Below are 19,056 nucleotides of genomic sequence, written 5' to 3'. Positions count from 1 at the left end.
TACTCAGCAGCCTTGGGAATTCTGTTCATCCAGCTGGAAGGCAGGCAGGGCGATGGGGAAATGCGTGGATGGCTTTATCAGGCCAGCGTTTGACCTGGAAGGGGTGGACTTTTCCGGCGCACCAGCTGGAGGATGGGAGGCTCAATCCAAGGAGTCACAAGGAGACCAATTCTCTCCAGAGAAGGGGACTGAAGGGAAGAAACAGAGGCAGCCCTAGTTTGGGGATAGTGGGGGAAGGTCTGTTTTCCTGGCACTTATTATTATTATGGTATTTGTAAAGTGCTTACTATGTGCCAGGCACTGTACTTAAGTGCTGGGGTGGATACAAGCAAATCAGGCTGCACACCGTCCCTGTCCCACATGGGGCTCATAGTCTCACTCCCCATTTTACAGAAGAGGTAACAGAGGCACAGAGAACTGAAGTAACTTGCCCAAGTTCACACAGCAGACAAGCGACGGAACCCGAATTAGAATCCATGACCTCCTGTCTTCCAAGCCCGTGCTTTCCTTTTCAAATCCACCAGACCACGGCTCTCCTCATCTTCAAAGCCCTCCTGAAATCCTGGCTCTTCCAGGAGGCCTTTCCCAACTAAGTTCCACCTTCCTAGGTCACATCCATCCAACGGTTGCTCTTACATTTGTACCCCCCTGCACTACTCTTCACTTCGTAGCAACTCACCCATGCGCATCTACCGATACTTTGCGCTCAACATCTTGTAGAGTGCAAGATCCTTCAGGGCAGGAATCGTGTCTAACAACCCTGTTGTAACGTACTTTCCTACTTAGTACAGTGCTCTGCATACATAAGTACTCGATACTATTTATCGATTGATTGGAGACCTATATATCTCATCTGTCTCCCCTGTTAGGACTGCAAGCTCCTGAAGGGCAGAGGCCACGTTCCTTAGCCACCTGTACTCTCCCGAGCCCTTCAGTCTTCTGCGCATAGGCACTCAATAATAATTACTGATTCATTGTAAATAACAATTATTGAATCTTCATAGATCTGCTCTGGAGCCGGTCTGTTGCAGTCATTTCATATCCCACATTACTACAGGACAGGGTAAGCGCTTAATAAATGCCATCATTATTATTATTACCAAAGACAACCCCCGCCCAAAGTCAATTATTCACGTTATCCACGCAATAAGACAGACCCACAAAGAACCCTAAACCCTACTTTGATAACAAAATGGAAACACAAAAAGCGGGCATTATATTCACCGTAAGATTTATTCTGAGCTCAGATTCACATGAGGAGAAGCAGATGGCATCACATTCAGCATTTCCTGCCCCCAAGGAACAGCTGGACTTCCCCTACCACGGCAAATCTTGGAGTCGCTTTAACCCTTGTCTGACGGAAATTCAATCCCGCTGCACTCCATCTCGAAAGGCCTAGTCGAATTACTCGTTGCCAAGACAGAGGCCTGACCTTACAGATGGAGTCCGAGTTACTTCTTCCGTGTTAAATGTAAATTCATACTGTTCAAATGACTGGACGGGGGCGGGGGGCACTTAATTACTGGCTACTTGAAAGAATACTACATCTGGTCTATATAACACTGTGAACTTATAAATGCAGGAATATACATCGTGGTCTTAAAAGGATGATAGGCCTACGGGTCTGTCCGAAGTGTCACGGCACACATTCCTCCAGGAGGGTGGAAGTGGCAGTTGCATCCACCCATCTGAGCTACTTTCGAGCAGAACCCCAAAGCATAAACGGTGCCATCCTGCCATCTGGTCTAGCAGCACTGGCACCCCAGGACTCTCGGAGGAACATTATCACGGTCACCTGCCTTACCATCTATCCTCCCGGCTGGTGATCACGTTCTGACATCGCAAACTTTTTCCTCTAATAAACCCATCGGGGACCGAAACATCCATTTCCCTGCTGGAGAGTAGGTGACGGAGTATCCACCGGGCTTCCCTTCCCGCCAGCTAATTTGTTCTACACGTGAATTCTCTAAGTACTAACAGACTATCCTTCCTTAACTAGGACCATTTCACCACAGGTGGCTATCGAGTGGACTACGAATATTCACAAGCCTCAGTCATTAAGACCGAAATGCGGAGCTGAATCCCCTTCATGCCATCACACCTCAAAGGGAGCAGGGGGAATAACACTGCTTATGACGCCAGTTAACGAGACCCATTGGACGAACAGAAGACGTTTTCCTCTGAAGTGGGCTGGGTGTGATTTAGCTGATTTATTACCCATGCTGAGATTTTCCCGACTTGCCAGGTCCTATCCATTGCCTGGGACTGGCCCCGAGTCAAACGTTGGAAGGAAGGAAACGAACGTGCTACAGAATCAAAGGGTGGGAGTGGGGAGGAGAGCGGGGCCAGGCTTTTATTAGCACCAAACTTCTCAGCCAGGTTCTCCTTCTTCCAGACACCCAGATTGGTTGAGAATGGGTACATCCTCCCCACATACCCGAGACAGAAAAGGAAGGGACTAACAATTAAGGAAGTTATTGGTCCAGCCAGATGCAGGAGCCTGGTTTCCTGCCATTCATTCCCAGGCTAATCGGAGACCGCTTCCCTGAGCAAGATGGGAGTCGGGGGAAAATCCTAGCACGTGGGTTGAAGCCGCTTAGAAGGGCCCTGTTCAGGAACCGTTTCCCTCCACATCGAGATACTTGCGGGATTCCTTTTCCCCAGCAAAATCCTATTCCCAACCCAGCGCCCCTCTGCCTCCTTTAATAGGCTTTCTCCCGCGTGTGAGTTTTTTGGTGCGTAATGAGGTTGGAGCTGTTACTGAAGCCTTTCCCACAGGCGGGGCATTTGTAGGGCCTCTCTCCGGTGTGGGTTCTCTGGTGTATGATAAGAACGGAGCTCCAGCTGAAGCCTTTCCCACAGACCGAACACTTATAGGGCCTCTCGCCGGTGTGGGCTCTCTGGTGCATGGCGAGGAACGAGCCCCGGCTGAAGCTCTTACCACACTGGAGGCACTCGTAGGGTTTCTCGCCCGTGTGCGTCCTCTGGTGCATAGCCAGCTGGGAGCCGCGGCTGAACCTCCGGCCGCACTGAGGGCACCCGTGCGGGCGCTCTCCCGTGTGCGTTCTCTGGTGCCTGAGGAAGTTGGAGCTGTAACTGAAGCTCTCCCCGCACTCCCGGCATTCGTAGGGCTTCTCTCCGGTGTGGACGCCCTGGTGGGCGATCAGGCTGGAGCTCTGGCTGAAGCTCTTGCCGCAGTCGCAGCACTTGTACGGCTTCTCGCCCAGGTGGGTCCGCTCGTGGGTGGTGAGGTTCGAACTGCGGCTGAAGGTCTTGCCGCACTCGCCGCACTGGTAAGGTTTCTCGCCCGTGTGAGTTCTCTGGTGGGTAATAAGTGCCGAGCTCTGACTGAACGAGCGCCCGCAGTCCGGGCATTTATAGGGCTTCTCTCCCGTGTGGGTCCTCTGGTGCCTGATGAAGTTGGAACTGTTGCCGAAGCTTTTCCCGCAGTCCGCACAGTTGTAGTATTTCTCGCCCGTATGAGAGAGCTGGTGTTTCATCAGGTGGGAACTCTGAGTGAAGCTCTTCCCACACTGGGAACATATATAGAGTTGCTCTCCCGTGAAAGTTTCCTGATGAACCGGGAGTTTCCTTCTGTCGCTCTCCTCGGGAGTGGATTTTCCCGGACTCTCCCCCACCAGCATTAACGGCTGACGTTCCGCACCACACTCAGAGTCTTTGCTCCAATAGGAATTCTGAGCAACGTCCCTGGAGGACCTTCCCATTAGCGTCCCGTGCGATTCCATTTCCTCGGAAATGTCCGGCTCTGTACGTTCCTCCTCATTCTCACTCCTGATCTCAAAACCTGAAAGAATTGATTTAAAAAAAATGCAGATATCACCCATCCCCTCTGCTGGAAAGGAATGAACTGCGTTAAGGAGAAACGGAAAAGTTATGATGGGGAATTGTGTCCTGCAAGAAGGGTCATAATTTTAATTTGGAGGAGGTTTGGGGACGGGAGGGGGGGCGAGGGAGAGACTGCCATGTGGAAAGAAGCTGAGGGTGATGCTTGGAGAGAATGGAATGAGTGGGGGAAGAAAAAGAGAAGACATTTCCACAGATAAAGGAGGCAGGGAACTCACGTGTAAATACTTAGACTTGGTGGAGAAGAAATGTGGTTTGTAGCTGAAGGGGGAGGTGCGGGAAAGAAACAGGAACTGGGGAAAAACCAGAGTTTTCAGATCCGTCTGAGTTAAGGGAACAAGTGAGATCAGTGGGAGAGTTGCCTGGTGACAGGAAAATGGGCACGAGCATTTTAAGGGGTCGCCACTACACGAACTGATGAACCCGACCACTAATCGTAAATTCAACAGCAAAACTTTCCATGTGAACTTTAATCCAGGCATGCGGATAAAGACAAACCTACTGGCCATGCCTCTTGTCAAGCCTCCCCATTCTCCAGCTTCCTGCCGACGCAGAGGTAGGGATCAGAGGCCGGCCGATAACGACCGGAGAGTTGGGGGAAGGGAGCGTGCGTGCACCTGTGGGAGCGATCCCCCCCAGCACCCCCTTCCCCATTCCTCCTCTGCTTCCGTAAAAGGCAAAGCAGTGGGAGGGGGCGGGTGGGATGGGAATGTGGCCACTTCAAAAGGGTACCGGGGAAGGAGGAAAGCGGCCATCCCTCTGGGCCCCCAGGGAAAATCTGTTACAGGAGGAATTGGACATCTTGGGTAAGCGGGAACTGGTACTCCTTAGTTTATAGCTTTATTTGCGACACTTTTTTTTTACTCACTCTGACTCGTCATCCAAATGGATTTGTCTCAGAATCATCAGCTTTTCAGATCCTGGTATCCCCGGGGGCCCTGCAGTAAGACCCTATTTAGCTTAGAAATGAGAACTCGGGACAGAGAGCCCAGAAAACTTGTCCACTTGGGAGACTGTAACTTCCTCCACTAGATTGAAAGCTCCTTTCGGGCCGGGAACCAACTCTATTACACTGTACTCTTCCCAAGCGCTCACTTCAGTGCTCCGTACACAGTGGGCACTCAATAAATACGGCTGATTGATTGAGCTCTGGGCCCAGGTGGGAATCCAAAAACACGAATGGGGTATTTAGCATTTGTGATCTGCTGGGGCGGGTCTGGACTCCGGGGAGTGCTGCCAATAGACGCCGACTCCCCAGCTGAGACCTGGGCTGAAATACCCAAATCAGGGTGGATAGGCAGAACGGGAGAGGTCTTGAGATTGTAGGGAGCTATTTCGAGCAATCAAGGAGATGGGGGGGGTGAGGGTGTAGAACTGGAGGAGAGGATGGCTGGGGTGGACAGTTGAACAGCCGAAGTTAGAAAGGAGTGCAGGTGGGAAACGGGTTCGACGGAAAAGGTGAGTTATTATATCGGTGTGATTTGTAAGAGCGGATGAGACCAGGGAAGGAGCAGCAGCAGAACAGGAAAATGACCCCGAAGCCAAGGCTAAGAACAGTCAACCCTCCATCCTGTAGGCCAGAATGACTTTGAGATTTAGGCCAGGGTCCACCACCTTGTTGTTTCTTCAAGAAAATAATCCAACGAAATGGCCTGAATAGACATTTTCCTAGGCAAAATTTGGGCTTGAAAATGCCAGGCGCTAGGAGAACAAAGGCATTTTCAGGTGCACAGACCAGACAGGGGTTCGGGATGTCCAAAGACAATTTGAAAGATCTCCAGAGTTGTGAGAAATTTGAAAGCCACCGATCTGATCTACCAGGAGGCTGCGGGACTGGGTTGGCAAGGAAGCCAACGTGGACTGATGGGATATACAAAGTAGGCAACAATACGTCACTTTGGTTCAAATTTCACTTTTAATGTAGAAATATAGGGTAGCGACCCCTGCATTTGCAACGCCGTGGTTGATGGTGTTTAAAGACTGTCACCAGCTCCTCACCTTTGTGGACTCCTCTCGGAATTTCCTCCTCACCGGAGCTCTGGGAACCCGAGATCCACGGTTCCTCCCCTCGCTCTAGCCAGGAGATCACGCTGGGTTTGGGAACTGTAAATCCTACTCAAGGGGAAGGAAACGGGACAGAGGTTAAAGAAGCGGTGTGGCCTAGTGGACAGAGCTGGGGCACGAGAGTCAAGAAGGACCTGGGTTCTAATCCCGCCTCCATCGTTTGTCTGCTGTGTGACTCTGGGCAAGTCACTTCGCTTCTCTAGGCCTCAGTTCCCTCGTCTGTAAAACGGGGATAAAGACTGGGAAATCCCAAGTGGGAAACCTGATTAGCTTGTACGTACCCCAGTGCTTAGCAAAGTGCCCAGTACTTAATACCATTAAAAAAGCAAAGTGCCCATTCCTTAACAAATACCATTAAAATAAAAAGGGTTAGGGCAAGACTTCTTCAACCCGGAGGTGAGCAAGGCCTCAGAAAAGCAATCAGTCTACTGATCCAAGAACCCCTTGAAGTTCATAAAACCAGTGCCGTTGGAAAGGGCATGTTTCCCTTCAATGCTTCCTTTGAAAAGGCAAAGACCTTCTCCTCATTTCCCATTCCTCCCCTCTGCCTCTGCTCTACTTCCCTTTCACCCCCAATCCCCAGGTCGGGGGGTTTTAGAGCGTGATTCCCAGAGCCAGAAGACAATAACAAGCCTCCTGAAGCCTCCCAGTTTCACGGTGGGGGCACACGGTTCACGATGTGTTAGTAGGTTGGGAATCCGCAATGGGAGCCTTTATCGGGAGCGGAGTTTCTCTGGGCTAATAAACAAGCTTTAAATCGGATCGTTCCTGGGTAAACAGGACCAGAATTCCTTCCATTTCAGCCCCAAAACAACCAGTTCATCATGAATACAGTCGAGTGGCAGCTCAGCTGGGGCTGCTTCAGATTGTGGATAAGAGAAACAGACCCCTGAAACGAGCTGGGAGGCAATTCCTGTGATTTTACCTGCTGAAACTGAAGGGAAGGGCGGGGGAGAATTTACTTCTCCGGTACCCTTATTCTTTACCGTTCAGCCCCTTGGCCCCGCCAACGGAGAGGCCAAGGAATTGGAATGATGGCCTTCAACCCTCTCTCGGGAAGGGAACGGAAAATAAGCCACAATTTGGCATTTATTTCTCTCCTGCCGAGGAAGAGGAACACGTCTCACATCGGCTCCGGGAGTCAATCTCAGAACTTCAAGGCACATTAAGGCACTGACACTCATGGAAGCAGTGAGGCCTAGTGGAAAGAGCACAGGTCTGGGAATCAGAGGATGTGGGTCTTAATCCCGGCTCTGCCACTTGTCTGCTGTGTGACCCTGGGCAAGTCACTTCACTTCTCTGTTTCACTTCTCACTTCAATTCACTTTTCAGTCTCCTCATCTGTAAAATGGGGATTAAGACTATGAGCCCTATGTGGGACAGGGACTGTACCCGACTCAATTATCCTATCAATTATGTGCCTGGCACATAGCAAGCGCTTAAATGCCACTATTATTATTACTATTACTATTATAGATCCCACAGTCTCTAATCTCTAGATGAATCAGTTCTTACCCAAAGTGACATCCCTATAGCAAGTCTTGGAACCGGGATCCAGGCGTCTCCACTCCTCCTGAGAAAGAGAAACACCCCCCAATCTTTAACCTTTAATTCATTCGGTCGTATTTATTGAGCGCTTACTGTGTGAAGAGCACTGTACTAAGCGCTTGAGAGGACACACTATCGCAATGAACAGCGACATTCCCTGCCCACAACGAGCTTGCAGTCTAGCGGGGGAGACAGACAATAATAAATAAATTACAACTATGAACATAAGTGCTGCGGGGTTGGAGGGGTGGGGAGAGGGGAGACACAGAAGGGAGCAGGAGAAGAGGAAAGGGGGGCATAGTCAGGGAAGGCCTCTTGGAGGAGATGTGCCTTCAATAAGGCTTTGAAGGGACGGGGGGAGAGTCACTATCTGCCGGATAGGATAATAAATGTTAGAGCCCTGTATCAAAGCTCCTGCTCAGTACCCGCTCCCCCAAGATGCCTCCTCTGTCCAGCTTAGGGCAGGTTTGTTAGGTCCCAGGAGAGATGTGATGGTGGTGCAATGGGATTGGTGAAGAGAGGTGAGTAGGGGGGAAAGAAAGACATGGACGAAAAGACGTAACCTACGGCATGTCATATTTCCCGGTGAAGAGTGAACTCCAAAGACAAAAGGAGGCATAGGCAAAGCACTGCAGGGAAGAGGGGATGAAACAGAACTTCATTCAGATACCGAGATTTAGGATGGGCACAGAGGGCCCGCAACTCACTTGAGATCTGGCCATAAAAAGGGACGTTGTCATCTCTTGGTCTTGGGCGCGCCTCAGCTTCCGAGGAGCAGGCAGGACTGAGAGAGGAGAAAGGACCCATTAGAGTTTACGGGTTCCTGGCACCATGCGGTTCCCCGAGGGCCAGAAGGGTCCTATCCCTCCCACATGGGTCACAGGGGGGTCCAGGAGAGCCCTTCTCTTACCCACTGTCAGGAAAACGAGACAAACCTATAAACATTGCCATTCTGACTTCACGCAGAGACGGTCTACACCTCACCCTTACCAAGGACCATGGATTTTTTTATGGTCTGTGTTAAGCCTTGCTACGTGCCAGGCACTGAGTAAGCACTGGGGTAGATACAAGATAATCAGGTTGGACACAAAGTCTGTCCCACGTGGGGCTCACGGTATTAATCTCCATTTTACAGGTGAGGGAACTGAGGCACAGAGAAGTTAAGTGACTTGTCTAAGGCCACACAGCAGACATACGACGGAGCCGGGATTAGGACCCAGGTCCTTCTGATGCGCAGGCCCATGCTCGATTCATCAGGCCCCACTGTTTCTCTACAGTCTCTGCAGAACTGCCCCCAGTCACGTCTCTATCGTGGGTCTACACTGCTAAATAGGTTGGCTTGTGGGCTGGGTTCGGCCCAGACAGAGGATAGGTGATGACAGCGAGTGTGACGGGTGTGACGTCCCATAGGCAACGCCTTGCAAATTTACACGCTACAAATTCCAGAAAGAGGCAGGGACAAACACACGCCCCAACCCTCTCCTCCCATCTCTCCGCAAAATCAGATAATAATAATGATGGCATTTGTAAAGCGCTTACTATATGTCAAGCACTGTTCTAAGCGCCAGGGTAGATACAGGCTAATCGGGCTGGATACAGTCCCTGTCCTAGGCTCATAGTCTTAATCCCCATTTACAGATGAGGTAACTGAGGACCAGAAAAGTTAGGTGACTTGTCCAAAGTCACACAGCAGACACACGGTGGAGCCGGGATTAAAATCCAGGGCCTTCCAAGGCCCGTGCTCTGTGTACTGGGCCGCGCTTCATAGTCAGCCCACGCCGACCGAAAGGATAATCAGTCTTGGGTCAGACAGGGGGGCTGGGTCCCCCAGATTTCAGCTCACGTGGGGTCCTGGAGGGCCCATCTTCTTGGAACTGCCTTTCCGAGCCTGAACCGAACCCCCCCCGTCTCCTCCTAGGGCTCTAGGCTCCTCACCGCTGTCCTCTTCCACCAGGGTCACCACCTCGTCGCTGCTCTCCGGACGGTGCTCCCGGATCCAGGTCTGGATCTCCGCAGGGAGGACGGTCAATAGCTGCTCCCGGGTGTGCATCTCCGGCCTGAGCCAGCGCCGACAGAGTTCCCGGAGCCGGCTGAGCGCCTCCCGGGGTCCGGCTGCCTCCCGGGAGCAGCCGGGGGCCGGGCCGCCCCCCTGCAAGAGGGAGTCCCGCTCACAGTCAGAGTCGCCGTCCTCCTCCGGCGTCGCGGCCGGTAGCTCTTCGTTCTCCCGCGGGGCTGTGGCGGCCACCTTCTGCTCTGTATCCATCTCCAGCTGACGCGAAGATCTGGGCTCGGGCGGGCAAATGCTCCTCTCCCTTGGGCATCCTCTTCCAGACCCAGGGAACGGAGAGGGGACTCTCCCTTGGAGCCCTGGGGAAAGGAAAGCTACACGAGAGTACGTGAAAATGCGGCTGGAGCACCAGAGGTGAGTACGCAAATTTAATTGGGTTTGCAGAGGACATCATTTCTAGTCCCACTCCTGGACGAGCCCAAATCAGCGAGGACAAATCCAGAAGACTCAATCGAAGGCATTCATTCAGGGCTGTAGGCAGAGCACTGAACTGAGCGCTTGGGAGAGAACGGTATAACAGGGTTGATAGACGCCATCCCTGCCCACAAGGACCTCTTTTAGACTGTGAGCCCACTGTTGGGTAGGGACCGTCTCTATATGTTGCCAGTTTGTACTTCCCAAGCGCTTAGTAAAGTGCTCTGCACATACTAAGCGCTCAATAAATACGATTGATGATGAAGGACCCTAGCGGGGGAGACAGACATTAAGCCGTCAGCTGTGTGACTTTGGACAAGTCACTTAACTTCTCTGGGCCTCAGTTCCCTCACCTGGAAAATGGGGATTAAGACCGTGAGCCCCCCGTGGGACAACCTGATCACCTTGTAACCTCCCCAGCGCTTAGAACGGTGCTTTGCACATAGTAAGCGCTTAATAACTGCCATTATTATTATTATTATTATTTAAAGGAATTACTGATATGTACATAAGTACTATGGGACTGTGGGGGGTGGATAAAGGGTACAAATCCAAGTGCAGGAAACGAAGGTACAAGAGATCCAGTCCCCCACCCCACAATTTTCACCAAATGATGCTCCTCTCCCTGTTCAGAGTCCTCCTACAAAGATACAGCCTTTTGCGGTATTTCCGGGGTGATCGCCACTCTCCTGGTCATACCATCATCATCATCAATCGTATTTATTGAGCGCTTACGGTGTGCAGAGCACTGTACTAAGCGCTTGGGAAGTACAAGTCGGCAACATATAGAGACAGTCCCTACCCAGCAGTGGGCTCACAGTCTAAAAGGGGGAGACAGAGAACGAAACCAAACGTACTAACAAAATAAAATAAATAGAATAGATATGCACCACCCAATCACCTCAGCACTCATATTTACCGGCCTATTTATTTATTCATTTACCTATTAATATCAAGCTCCTTACTGTAACTATGGAATACTGCTTCATTTATGTCCGTCTTCCCCGTTATACTGTAAGCTATTTGAGGGTGGGGATGATGATGTTGATGATAACGATAACGTTTGTTAAATGCTTAGCACGGGCCACATATTGTACTAAGTACTGAAATAGATACAAGGTAATCAGGTCACGCCGTCCCTGCCCTCCTTGGGGCTCATAGTCTAAGTGAGAGAACATCATCATCATCATCAATCGTATTTATTGAGCGCTTCCTGTGTGCAGAGCACTGTACTAAGCGCTTGGGAAGTACAAGTTGGCAACATATAGAGACAGTCCCTACCCAACAGTGGGCTCACAGTCTAAAAGGGGGAGAACAGGTATTTAACCTCACTTTACAGAAGAGGAAATTGACATAGACGGCCAATAGCCAGGCCAGAACTAGAACCCAGGTCCTCTGCCACCCGGGCCCATGCTCTTTCCACTGGGTCATACTACTTTTATTTCTCCTGAACGTCCCCTGAGCACCTATTACAGTGTTCAGCACTTGATAGGCGCTCAATAAATACTGTTGATATTTATCCCTACCTCAGGGGTCTTGGAGAAAGGGGAAAATGGCCCCCTAGCCATCTTCTGACATGTAAATCCAGTGCTCTGCCTGACCCCTCTCCATCGTCTCCCAAAGAAGGATGTTATCATCAACATTTTAAAGATTTTGCCTTCAAAAATCTGAAATGGTGAGCCAGCCAACTTTGGTTTTAGTACTGCAATCTCCCCTATTTTCAGGAGTAGCTAAAAGGGGAAGAACTGCATCAAGAAGTCGCCTCTCCCTAAACACCTCTCCCTCCTAGAGGATCAGTGGTTGGAAATATTATTTTATAAGTCCTAGCGTCCTGAGACGTTTACCCAGATCATGTCAGGGTTTGGGTGAGTCTTCTCTTTTTTATGGTATTTGCTAAGTGCTATGTTCCAGGCACTGCTGTGTGACCTTGGGCAAGTCACTTAACTTCTCTGAGCCTCAGTTCCCTCATCTGTAAAATGGGGATGAAGACTCAGCCCCACGTGGGACAACCTGATCACCTCGTATCCCCCTCAGCGCTTAGAACAGTGCTTTGCACAGAGTTAGCGCTTAACAAATGCCATCATTATTATCACCTGTCTACATGTTTTATTTTGTTGTCTGTCTCCCCCTTCTAGACTGTGAGCCCGCTGTTGGGTAGGGACCGTCTCTATATGTTGCCGACTCGTACTTCCCAAGCGCTTAGTACAGTGCTCTGCACACAGTAAGCACTCAATAAATATGATTGAATGAATTAATTAATGAGTACAAACTAATCAGGCTGGACACAGTCCAACATGGGCCTCACAGTCTTAATCCCCATTTTACAGATGAGGTAACTGAGGGGCTGAGAATCAATCAATCGTGATTATTGAGCACTTTGCGCAGCGCACTGTACTAAGTGCTTGGGAGAGCACAATACAACAGAATTGGCAGGCACACTCCCTGCCCACAACAAACTTACAGTCTAGAGGGGGAGACAGACATTAATAAGTAATCTATAACACATAATTTAAGGATATGTACACAAGACAAGTGAAGTCACTTGCCTAAGATCTCAGAGCAGACCAGTAGTGGGGCGGAATTGGAACCCGGGACCTTCTGACTCCCAAGCCTGAGCTCTAACCACTACGCCATGTTGCTCTTTCTCCCTTCAGTGTCCCACGCTTGGCTGTGAGCCCACTGTTGGGTAGGGACTGTCTCTATATGTTGCCAACTTGTACTTCCCAAGCGCTTAGTACAGTGCTCTGCACACAGTAAGCGCTCAATAAATACTACGGATTGATTGATTGACTGTCCAAATGTTCTCTGCTTTCTCTGAGATAGTTTAGGAGAGATTGTAGTGGCACAGATCCCTCCCTGGACAAGTTTAGATCAGTAAACCAAGACTCAACCTCCTTTTCCTCTCCTCATGGGTTTGTTCCCCCCTCTCACCACTTAATCATTTAAGAAAAAAAAAATCTGTTGGAGCCTCTCAGATTAAATGGCAGCACTCAAAAACACACCTCTGTTTCAAACTTGAGCAAAAAAGAATCCACAACAATATTTATTCAAAATTTGTCGAACTGAAAAAATATTTGGTTTGTTGAGAGGTCTAATTATACTGTGGGAAGAAGGGTATCCCCCAATCCCCACTGCTGCCGGCGCTTAGACTTGAGCCCAATATGGAACACGGATTGTGCCCACCCTCATTATCGTGTACCTATTCTGGAGCTTAGTACAGCGCTGGGCACAAAGTAAGCGCTTAACAAATAGCATTGCTATTATATTAACATATTAGCATCATTAGTAGAAGCAGCGCGGCTCAGTGGAAAGAGCACGGGCTTTGGAGTCAGAGTTCATGAGTTCAAATCCCGGCTCTGCCAATTAATAATAATAATAGCATTTATTAAGCGCTTACTACGTGCAAAGCACTGTTCTAAGCGCTGGGTTGTCAGCTGTGTGACTTTGGGCAAGTCACTTAACTGCTCTGGGCCTCAGTTCCCTCATCTGTAAAATGGGGATTAAGACTGTGAGCCCCCCCATGGGACAACCTGATCACCTTGTAACCTCCCCAGCGCTTAGAAGAGTGCTCTGCACATAGTAAGTGCTTAATAAATGCCATTATTATTATTATTCCCAAGTGCTTAGTACAGTGCTCTGCACACAGTAAGTGCTCAATTCATTCATTCATTCATTCAATCGTATTTATTGAGCGCTTACTGCGTGCAGAGCACTGTACTAAGCGCTTGGGAAGTACAAGTTGGCAACAGGTAGGGACAGTCCCTACTCAACAGTGGGCTCACAGTCATTCAATCATAGCTATTGAGCACCAGAGCTTAGAAGAGTGCTGTGCACATAGTAAGCACTCAATAAATGCCATCATTTATTTGCACACAGTAAGCGCTCGATAAATACGATTGAATGAATGAATAGTAGTCGTACTGCAAAAACAGGAAAAGTGATTTGGGATGCATCCAGCTAAAAGAGATTTGGCTATCACAAATCTGAGCACTATAAAATGACAAAATACGCTCTCAGCTCAAAGAGGGTTTATAATAAGGTGTTCAGTCCGCCAAGCTAGCTCTCTTCCTCCCTTCAAGGCCCTGCTGAGAGCTCACCTCCTCCAGGAGGCCTTCCCACACTGAGCCCCTTCCTTCCTCTCCCCCTCGTCCCCCTCTCCATCCCCCCCTTCTTACCTCCGTCCCTTCCCCACAGCACCTGTATGTATGCATATATGTTTGTACATATTTATTACTCTATTTATTTATTTATTTTACTTGTACATATCTATTCTATTTATTTTATTTTGTTAGTATGTTTGGTTTTGTTCTCTGTCTTCCCCTTTTAGACTGTGAGCCCACTGTTGGGTAGGGACTGTCTCTATATGTTGCCAATTTGTACTTCCCAAGCGCTTAGTACAGTGCTCTGCACATAGTAAGCGCTCAATAAATACGATTGATGATGATGATAAGGGCAGTTTAATAAGCTCTGGATTGCCTCCATCAGGTTTTCAAAGTAGTATGTTCCTGGGAGGAATTCTGGCTCCGGGCTACTGCGTCTGTTCATTCATTCATTCAGTCGTATCTATTGAGCGCTTACTGTGTGCAGAGCACTGTCCTAAGCGCTTGAGAAGTACAAGTTGGCAACAGATAGAGACGGTCCCTACCCGACAGTGGGCTCAGAGGCTCACAATCTGTTCTCTTGATCTTATGCCACGAGGCGCTTGGGAAGGAAGCAGCATAGCTTGGAACAATTTAAGGCTTTCGTGGGTCTTTAGTCCAAAGGGACTTCGCCATTCCCAAGAGTGATTCTTCCCTACTGTACTGGGAACATCTAGATCATCATCATCATCATCAATCGTATTTATTGAGCGCTTACTGTGTGCACAGCACTGGACTAAGCGCTTGGGAAGTCCAAGCTGGCAACACATAGAGACAACAGTGGGCTCACAGTCTAAAAGGGGGAGACAGAGAACAAAACCAAACATACTAACAAAATAAAATAAATAGAATAGATATGTACAAGTAAAATATATAGAGTAATAAATATGTACAAACATATATACATATATACAGGTGGTGTGGGGAAGGGAAGGAGGTAAGATGGGGGGATGGGGAGGGGGACGATGCCCGGCCCGAGCTGGGCACACGACTGTCTCTCCATCATCATCATCATCATCAATCGTATTTATTGAGCACTTACTGTGTGCAAAGCACTGTACTAAGCGCTTAGGAAGTACAAATTGGCAACATATAGAGACAGTCCCTACCCAACAGTGGGCTCACCAGTATCGCCAGGGGCTATGTTTAGTAGGAAGAGGCAGAGACAGCAGCAGGAGGGGCAGAAGCTGTGTTTGTGTGTGTATGTGTGTGTGTATGTGTGTGTAATAATAATAATAATAATAATGAGGGCATTTATTAAGGGCTTACTATGTGCAAAGCACTGTTCTAAGCGCTGGGGAGGTTACAAGGTGATCAGGTTGTCCCACGGGGGGCTCACGGTCTTCATCCCCATATTCCAGATGAGGTCACTGAGGCCCAGAGAAGTGAAGTGACTTGCCCAAAGTCACACAGCTGACAATTGGCAGAGCCGGGATTTGAACCCATGACCTCTGACTCCAAAGCCCGGGCTCTTTCCCACTGAGCCACGCTGCTTCTCTGTACTGGGGAAGGGGGTTCTCTGAAGATGACGGACTCCAGGAAAGCAGCGGCGCCTAGTGAATAAATCGTGGGTTCTAATCCCAGCTCTGCCGCTTGTCAGCTGTGTGACTGTGGGCAAGTCACTTCACTTCTCTGGGCCTCAGCTCCCTCATCTGGGAAATGGGGATGAAGACTGTGAGCCGCACATGGGACAACCTGATCGCCTTGTATCCTCCCCGGCGCTTAGAACAGTGCTTTGCACATAGCACTTAACAAATGCCATCATTATTATTATTAATAATCAATCAATCAATCGTATTTATTGAGCGCTTACTGTGTGCAGAACACTGTACTAAGCGCTTGGGAAGTACAATATGGCAACATATAGAGACAGTCCCTACCCAACAGTGGGCTCACAGTCTAAAAGTTCCCTCATCTGTAAAATGGGGATGAAGACTGTGAGCCCCTCGTGGGACAACCTGATTACCTTGTACCTACCCCAGCGCTTAGAACAGGGCTTTGCACATAGTAAGCGCTTAACAAATACCAACATTATTATTATTATTATTATTAAAAGGGCCTAGGAGCTAGAGGACCTGGGTTCTAATCCCAGCTTTGCTACTTACCGACTGCGTGACCTCGGGCAAGTCACTTAACTTCTCTGTGCCTCAATTTCCTCGACGGCAAAATGGGAATTCAGTACCTCTTCTCTCTTCTAGAGGATGGAAACTGTACCTGGCCTGACCTGTCTCTACAGTGCCTGACACGTAGTAAGTGCTTACCAAATACCATTTAAAAAATTAGGTAAATGCCCCGTTTGCTTAATGAACAGGGCAGTCCTAAGGGGTGCATCCTTTTTTTTTTTTAATGATGGGCGGTGGGGTGCCTAAGGGCGATCAGCAAATTTTACTTATACATATTTATTCTATTTATTTTATTCTGTTAATACGTTTTGTTTTGTTCTCTGTCTCCCCCTTCTAGACTGTGAGCCCGTTGTTGGGTAGGGACCGTCTCTATATGTTGCCAAATTGTACTTCCCAAGCGCTTAGTACAGTGCTCTGCACACAGTAAGCGCTCAATAAATACGAATGAATGAATGAATGAACCACCCCCCACTCATGCAAGGCTCGAGTCAAGGGCCACCGACGAAACTACGAGAGAAGCAGAATGGTGCGGTGGTTAGAGCACGGGCCTGGGAGTGCGAAGGTCACCCTCTAGACTGTGAGCTTGTTGTGGGCAGGGCATGTGTTTGATGTTATACTGTACTCTCCCAAGTGCTTAGTACAGTGCTTTGCACACAGTAAGCACTCAATATATATAAACAATAATAATAATGGGTTCTATTCCCGGCCTGCCACTTATCTGCTGCATGACCTTAGGCAAATTCATTCATTCAATCGTATTTACTGAGCACTTACTGTGTGCAGAGGACTTCCCAAGCGCTTAGTCCAGTGCTCTGCACACAGTAAGCGCTCAATAAATACGATTGAATGAATGAATGAATGCAGAACGCTGTACTAAGTGCTTGGGAAGTCCAAGTTGGCAACATCTAGAGACGGTCCCTACCCAACAGTGGGCTCACAGTCTAGAAGGGGGAGACAGAGAAGAAAACAAAACATATTAACCAAATAAAATAAATAGAATAAATATGTACAAATAAAACAGAGCAATAAATATGTACAAACATATATACATATATACAGGTGCTGTGGGGAGGGGAAGGTGGTAAGGTGGGGGGGAGGGGGAGGGAGCTCAGTCTGAAAATCATTTCACTTCTCTGTGCCTCGGTGACCTCATCTGTAAATTGGGGATTGCGACTGTGAGCCCCATGAGGGACAGGGACTGTATCCAACCTGATTTGCTTGTATTCACCCCAGCGCTTAGAACAGTGCCTGGCACAAAGTAAGCACTTAATAAATACCACTATCATCATTATTATTATTCACTACCATCATCATCATCATCATCATTATTATTATTAGAGAAGCAGTGTGGTATAGTAGGTAGAGCAGGGGCCTAATCCCGCCTCCGCCACTTATCTGCTGAGTGACCTTCTCTGGGCCTCAGTTCCCTCATCTGTAAAATGAGAATTAAGGCTGTGAGCCCCATGTGGGACAACCTGATCACCTTGTATCTACCCCCCGCCCTTATTCATTCAATCGTATTTATTGAGCGCTTACCGCGTGCAGAGCGCTGTACTAAGCGCTTGGAAAGTACAAGTTGGCAACATATAGAGACGGTCCCTACCCAACAGCGGGCTCACAGTCTAGAACAGCTTAAAACAGTGCTTGGCACATAGTAAGCGCTTCACAATGATCATAATTATTATTATTGCTCTTCGGCAGGCAGTTCTCGGCCAGCGCGGAAAATTGAGATTAGAGCTGAGGCCTCTGGAATAAGACCAGGAACAGGAAGGTCAGGAGAGAGGGAGAGGGAGGAAAGGCCAGCCTGGACCTCTCGGGAGGGAATTCGCAAGAGGTCTGGAGGAAGGGGGGATTTTTCTTTCAGTCATTCATTCATTAAGGCTTACTGGAAAGAGCACGTGCTTGGGAGTCAGAGGCCATGGGTTCTAATCCCAGCTCCATCACTTGTCTGCTGTGTGACCTTAGGCAAGTCACTTCACTTCTCTGTGCCTCAGTCCCCTCCTCCACGCTGTCCCTGCCCACCCCGGGCTTGCGGTCTAGAAGGCGGGGGGAAGACAGACGTCAGAACAGGTCAACGGGCATCAATATAGTGCTCTGCACACAGTGGGTGCTCAATAAATATGATGAGATAGATGAATGGATGGATAGACAGATGATAGATAATAATAATAATGGCATTTGTTATGCACTTACTATGTGCAAAGCACTGTTCTAAGCGCTGGGGGGGATACAAGGTGATGAGGTTGTCCCAGGTGGGGCTCATAGTCTTAATCCCCATTTTCCAGATGAGGTGGCTGAGGCCCAGAGAAGTGAAGTGACTTGCCTAAAGTCACACAGCTGACAAGTGGCAGAGCTGGGATTAGAACCCATGACCTCTGGCTCCCAAGCCCGTGCTCTTGCCACTGAGCCATGCTGCTTCTCAGATAATACAGATAATAGACAATATAGGTAGATAGATGATAGGTAGAGAGATTAGATAGATTAGACAGATAAATTTGATTGATTGATAGATATGTGATAGACAGATGATAGGTAGATTAGATAGATAGATGACAGAATAATAATAATAATAATGGCATTTATTAAGTGTTTACTATGTGCCAAGCACTGTTCTAAGCGCTGGGGAGATTACAAGGTGATCAGATGGTCCCACGGGGGGCTCACAGTCTTCATCCCCATTTTACAGATGAGGTAACTGAGGCGCAGAGAAGTGAAGTGACTTGCCCAAAGTCACACGGCTGACAATTGGCAGAGCCGGGATTTGAACCCCTGACCTCTGACTCCCAAGCCCGGGCTCTTTCCACTCAGGCACACTGCTTCTCCAATAGATATATAG

General features: G+C 48.8%; 2 protein-coding genes across 2 annotated transcripts in view; both read right to left on the bottom strand.

Annotated features, from left to right (window-relative positions):
- Positions 1-1,214: 1,214 nt before the first annotated feature.
- LOC119928475 (zinc finger protein 436-like) overlaps positions 1,215-19,056 on the bottom strand; it is a 50,315-nt gene continuing 32,473 nt past the window's right edge. Inside the window, exons 6-7 of the mRNA XM_038746782.1 lie at positions 4,928-4,936; positions 1,215-3,533 (exon numbers count right to left, since the gene is read on the bottom strand). Coding sequence (XP_038602710.1) covers positions 2,703-3,533; positions 4,928-4,936 — 840 coding nt within the window. The 3' untranslated portion in view covers positions 1,215-2,702. The remainder of the gene's footprint in view (positions 3,534-4,927; positions 4,937-19,056) is intronic.
- LOC119928474 (zinc finger protein 394-like) lies at positions 5,763-10,037 on the bottom strand. Its single transcript, XM_038746781.1, has 4 exons — positions 9,412-10,037; positions 8,184-8,260; positions 7,444-7,501; positions 5,763-5,976 (listed from the first exon to the last, which is right to left on the bottom strand). Exons 1-4 carry the CDS (start codon positions 9,737-9,739, stop codon positions 5,780-5,782), a joined length of 660 nt encoding a protein of 219 aa, XP_038602709.1. The 5' UTR covers positions 9,740-10,037; the 3' UTR covers positions 5,763-5,779.

The sequence above is a fragment of the Tachyglossus aculeatus genome, chromosome 5 (assembly GCF_015852505.1).
Source record: "Tachyglossus aculeatus isolate mTacAcu1 chromosome 5, mTacAcu1.pri, whole genome shotgun sequence".
Lineage (NCBI taxonomy): Eukaryota > Metazoa > Chordata > Mammalia > Monotremata > Tachyglossidae > Tachyglossus > Tachyglossus aculeatus.
Note: the sequence above shows the minus strand (reverse complement) of the source record. Positions and strands in the feature narration are given on the sequence as shown.